We start from the raw sequence: 6,000 nt of genomic DNA, 5'->3' as shown, positions 1-6,000 counted from the left end.
TAGCGTGGAACAGCTGGAACATAGGTTTCTGGAGAAATAATCTGATTTTTATTCTCAAGAATATGGGAAACCACTGAAAGCATTATGAGAAAAACATAATAAGATGTATGTTTTAGGCAAATCACTGTGTGGAATGTGGATGGGATGGAGGGAGTAAAGTTGGCGGCAGGACAACCATTTGATGAGGAGACGAGAGCATGAAATTGAGCTAGAGCAACTAGAGAAGAGGTGGCTCTAAGAGGCACGAAGAAGAGGGAGGAAGCTGTTATAAGAGCCCAGTGAAATAAAGGGAAAACCCCAGCAGATTAGGGTCTAAAGGAATAAGAATGGCAAAGAAAGAGACTAGTGGGTTTTCATGAGTAAAGAGGGGTTCGACAGGATTTCAGGAAGGGAACCAGGAGAATGATAATGCCATTGTTTGAGAACACGGGAAGATGAGTTAAGTTTTGGACAAGAGGGGTCAAAGATATTTAAAGATATCCAATAGGCAGAGTCCAGGAGAGAGATCTGGGCTTCCTATGCAGAGTTGGAAGTCATCACTGTAGGGATGAGAACTGAAAGAAAGAAGAGAATCAAAAAAGGTTGTGATTTCCATAATCATAAATTATAGGAAAGAGCCTTAATAAATGTAAATATTTACACAGGCACTAATAAGAGAGGACAGAGGTTGGCTGAACAAAAGCTTTACCAGCAATGGACTTGAAAAGAATAATACAGTATGAATAGCATCAGTAAATATTTTATTAATATTACATTTATCCTATAGACGAAAAAGCTAATAAAATAATTGTGTTCCTTCATGTATAAAAACTGGCCAAAACTCAATGTTTCTAAAGGCCTGCTATGAAATTAAACCAAATCTGTTTCCTTGGTATCAATAAATACACGAAAGAGACAAATTCAAAAATTTCTGTGTTTATTTACATATTGCATATCTCAAAAATTTGTGAAAACAATGAAGAGTCAACGGAAAATCAGCAAATGTTCACAGACCTCCCTGTCTCCAGCACTAAGAGAAAGGTCTTGGAGTCCCATAGAAGTTGAACTCTTGATGGCAGAACTTCAAACATTCTGATCACTTGCCAAGGAAGTGCCATACTTGCTCTGTGTTTAACATGGGGGGAAAAGGGTGTAGGGAAGAGGTGAAGAGGAAGTGGGGGTGGGAAGGAGGAAGGAAAGCATAAGACAAATTTAATTCAGACCTTTGGGAAACATTTAGGCAGATGAAAAAAGTCATAACTGTAGTCTATTTCTCTAATTAAAGCCACTTTCCTCTAAACTCTCATCCTAAGTTCTTTCATTTGACTCATGCCTCATATAAAACTACATTAAAAATTCTAGAGCTTTACCAATTTATTTCCTACCCCTTTAGGGGTCATTTTCATTTCAAATGAACAGAACAGAAGTTAGTATCCTAGCTACAGCAAGAAGGATCTAGGAAAATCTTTTACTGTAAAATTTGACTGTCCACCCAATTCCCCAAATAGGATAGTATTGCAAAGAATCTGTTAGCTTCGCATATAAGGAACACGGCTTGCCTTCCCATGCATGGAATTCCTTTCCATGTCTAGGAATTATTCCCTTCTAAACATTTTGCTACTGGACACACAGTAAATAAGTTCTCATTTTTCCCTCCAAATTTGTAAATTGTCTTCTTGTATTAAAAGGCCAAAAGTCTTGCAATATTTTAAAAGATAAATCATAATGTGCATGCTTCCGTGTTAAGACATTTTACCACAGAATATCCTTACTTGTTTCTCAAAATAGCTTCATATAAAGGTAAACAAAAATATTGTATTTATTTTCAATCCTATTATAAATTTTAAGAGCTTCAGTTAAAATGAAGAATACATTAAAATGATGAGAGATAATAAGGAAAATCTTCCAGATTCAGATATCTGGAGTAAATTTATAAGAACTAGCTGGAATCTCATTACTTTACCCCCCCACACACCAAAAAAAAAAGGTCACTGCATAATCAAACCATTTTCTAGCCTAGAAGTGAAGTGGTCCTCATTTTCAGAAATTAGAAAATGATATTTTATCTGAAAACTTAAAAGCTTTTTAAAAAATGCTTTACTTAATTTATATAACTTTTTAATTAAATTTATTAACTTTTTAACTTAATTTTTTTGGTCTACTACTATAAACAAATTCATACATGTTATTCCTCAAGAAACAAAATATACTATACCGTCTATATTACTTTCTTTATTTGGTGAAGATTTTAAGACCTGAAAGATAAGAACACAGTCTGTTATAATCAATATTTATATGTGGAAAGTGAATCCAGAAAAAATTTTTCATGAAACTGTTGAACAAAGTTCACATACACCAGTTTTCTAACCTGAAAAAAATTCCTTTATGCATTTTATTATTATTGCTCATTTTTTCCCAACAAACCAACCACAGATACAGAGTCAAATTAAAAAAGCATGCTGGAAAATATTTTCTATCAATAACCCGTGAGAACTCTGAGGGCCTTGTAGTTGAAAATGTGAAGGATTTTCTTTCAAAATACCAAACACACATTCAAGTATATGTACAGCACAAAGCCTCTCTAGTTTAATGAATCACTAGGATGAACATCTATGTAATTACTGCCCAAGTAAAGAAATTTAATAATTGCAAATTTAATAATCAAGTTCTAGGAGATGAGGTTGTGACTTGTGGCTCAGTGGTAGAGCACTTGCCTAGCATGTGCGAGGCACTGGGTTTGATCCTCAGCACCGCATATAAATAAAAAGGTCCATCAACAAACAATTAAAAAATGTTTAAAAAAAATCAACTTCTAATCCTCCAAATTTGTCTACTCTCAACATGAAAGTTCTCAGGCAGAGTTAAAAAAGGGAGACTACATACCATACACATAAATATTTAAGAGTTATAATACATCAGGTTAATAAAATGATAAATAAAATATAAAATATGTCCCATCCAACTATTTTGATAAACAGACCTGGGACCTCTCTCCTTTATGTTCTGGGGAACTCAGAGACACATGTGCCAGGATGTGGTGGATTAAGGAAAAGGGCACATGGCCCAGGTCCTGGCACTACTACATTGTGAGGTCCTCACCCAAACATGGGCAAAAACACCAGCTGCACATCCATGCACTCCCTGCCTCTAATGGTCACCCAATTCTGGTCCCTGTAGCAGCAACAGTGGACACAGTCAGGAGTATGGATCCACGGAGTTGTGAAACCTGATTCCATGAGGCCCTGGAAGAGGCTCCTGGTGAGTTCCTAACTTTGACCTTTTGGTTTTCTTGCTCCATGGGGAGGGATGTGACCGAATTAGGGACAAAGCAGGATTCTCTTAAAAAGGAGGAGAAACTCTAAATTATATAGAGGGAAATGAGAGGGAGAAGGGGGCAGAGGTATGAGAGATGGTAAAATGAGACAGACATCATTATCCTATGTACATGTATGATTACACGAATGGTGTTAATCTACATCATGTACATCCGTAGAAACGAAGAGATGTTCCCCATTTGTGTACAATGAATCAAAATGCAGTCTATAAAAATAAAAAAAAATAAATAAATGAAAAAAAAAAGAAAAAAAAAAGAAGGAACCAAGGCAAGACTCTTGTTGCTGAAGTTGATGGGCAATACTGAATAGAAACAACTCAGCAAAAAGAAAAATCTGAATTTCTCTGGAATAGTTAATTTTATGTGTCAACTTGGATTGAGTTCTTGGATAAGATCAACATTTAAATCAGTCAACCCTGGGTAAAGTAGATTGCCCTCCATAATGTGGGTAGGACTTATCCAATCAGCTAAAGCCTGAGTAGAACAAAAAGACTAACCTCCCCCAGCAAGAGGGAATTCTCCAGAAGGCTGCGTTAGAACTTCATCTGCAAAAATGGTTCCCCTGCATTTTGATTCATTGTACACAAATGGGGTACATAATTTCGTTTCTATGGTTGAACACGATGTAGATTCATACCATTTATGTAATCATACGTGTACATAAGGGTAATGGTCTGTCTCATTCCACCATTTTTCATACCCCCCTCCCTCTCATTTCCTTCTACATAATCTAAAGTTCCCCCATTCTTCTCTCACTCCCCACATCCCCACCCCCATTATATATCATTCTCCATTTCTCAGGGAAAACATTCGACCTTTGGCCTATTTGTGTACAATGAATCAAAATGCAGTCTGTAAAAAAAAATTTAAAAATAAATAATTTAAAAAATAAATAAAATCTAGATTTAGATTGCCTTTGTCTACTTAATAGGTGTTTCCAATTGCTCAGGGTTTTTATTTTGTTTTGTAGAAATATTGTGGTTACACTCTTGCTTATATGGTGCTTCATATATAAATGTTGAATAAATGAACATAAGGAGATTAAAAAAAAAAAATGATTCCCCTGGGTGTCCAGGCTGCTGGCTTTCACACTAGAACTGTACCACCTACTCTCCTGAGTCCAGCCTACTGGCCAACCTGCAGAATTTGAACTTGCCAAGCGTCTGTAGCACAGGAACTAATTCCTTACAATAAATCTTGTTATAAATACAGTCATGAGCTTCACAACAGGCATACATTCTGAAAAATGCTTCAGTAGGTAGGTGATTTCATTGTGTGAACATACCAAAAAAAAAAAGTTTCTTTCTGTATTAACCTTAGCTTTCTATAACATTTTCACTTTGTAAACTTGATTTTTTAACTTAAAAAAAATTTTATGTGTGCATGAACTAGGGATTGAACCAAGGACCTTGTGCATATTAAACACACATACTCTACCATTTAGCTACATCCTCAACCCTATTTAAAACTCTTCTGTACAGAAATATTTTTTCTTTATACCCTTATTCTATAAGCTTTCTTCTTATATTTTTAATTTTTTTTCTTTCTTCTACTTTTTTTTTTTTTAACTTTTAAAACATTTTATAAAACACTAAGACACAAGCGTGCACATGAGCCTAGGCCTGTACAGTGTCTTCCACTTCCACACCATGACTCACTGCGAGGTCTTCAGAGCAATATCTCCTATGACACTGTCACTTCCTCTGAGAACAATCCTTCTGGAATCCCTAAAGAAGGACCAGCATGAGGCTCCTCTCAGGGCACCATCACCTTCAGATATATTTTCACTGTGGTTTGCTTATCTTCCTTTTTACATCATAGATCTGCTTGTGAGCAGATAATGCACCATGAATAATCCTCTCTATTAATGAAAACCTTTGGTGTTGGGGATGTGTTTTCATGAGCTTGTTGAGCTCAGTAAAATTTTCTGCTAAACCCTTTACTGTGAATTTACCTGGCAGTCTTTTTCTTCTGTCGTTTCCTTTTCTCTTGCCTCTTTTTTTAAAAAAATTGTTCTAATTAGTTATATATGACTAGAATGCATTTTGACACATCAAACATAAATTCAGTATGACTTTTCATTCTGGTTATACACGATGTAGAGTTACACTAGTCACGTAATCATACATGCCTATAGGGTAATAATGTCTGATTCATTCTACCTCCTTCCGACCTGATCCCCCTCCCTTCCCTTCACTCCCCTCTGTCTAATCCAAATGTTTTCTCCATTCTTCTCTGGCCTCCCCCCACTCTTCCTCATTGTGAATTAGCATCCGCAAATCAGAGAAATCCTTCAGTCTTTGTTTTTTTGGGATTGTCTTATTCTGCTTAGCATATTTTCTAGTTCTATCCATTCACTGGTAAATGTCATAATTTCATTCTTAAGGATGAGTAATATTCCATTGTCTGTATATAATACATTTTCTTTATCCATTCATCTGTTGAAGGGCACCTAGGTTGGTTCCATAGTTTAGCTGTTATGAACTGAGCTGCTATAAACATTGATGTGGTTGTGTCACTGTAGTGTGCTGATTTAAGTCCTTTGGGTATAAACTGAGGAGTGGAAAAGCTGGGTCAAACAGTGGTTCCATTCCAAGTTTTCTGAGGAATCTCCAAACTCCTTTCCATAATGGTTGCACCAATTTGCAGTCCTGCCAGCAATGTATGAGTGTACCTTTTCCCCCACA

The 6,000-nt window shown here is 36.0% G+C and overlaps 1 protein-coding gene across 3 annotated transcripts in view; it reads right to left on the bottom strand.

Moving 5' to 3' along the window:
- Positions 1-899: 899 nt before the first annotated feature.
- Positions 900-6,000, bottom strand: part of PPA2 (inorganic pyrophosphatase 2) — an 84,817-nt gene continuing 79,716 nt past the window's right edge. For all 3 annotated transcript variants that reach the window (XM_079154704.1, XM_079154706.1, XM_079154705.1), the window contains 2 exons: positions 2,195-2,234; positions 900-1,104 (listed from right to left, as the gene is read on the bottom strand). In XM_079154704.1, the coding sequence (XP_079010830.1) occupies positions 1,076-1,104; positions 2,195-2,234 (69 nt within the window). In that variant the 3' untranslated portion in view covers positions 900-1,075. The remainder of the gene's footprint in view (positions 1,105-2,194; positions 2,235-6,000) is intronic.

Source organism: Sciurus vulgaris (assembly GCF_902686455.1).
Source record: "Sciurus vulgaris genome assembly, chromosome: 9".
In the NCBI taxonomy this organism is placed as follows: domain Eukaryota; kingdom Metazoa; phylum Chordata; class Mammalia; order Rodentia; family Sciuridae; genus Sciurus; species Sciurus vulgaris.
Note: the sequence above shows the minus strand (reverse complement) of the source record. Positions and strands in the feature narration are given on the sequence as shown.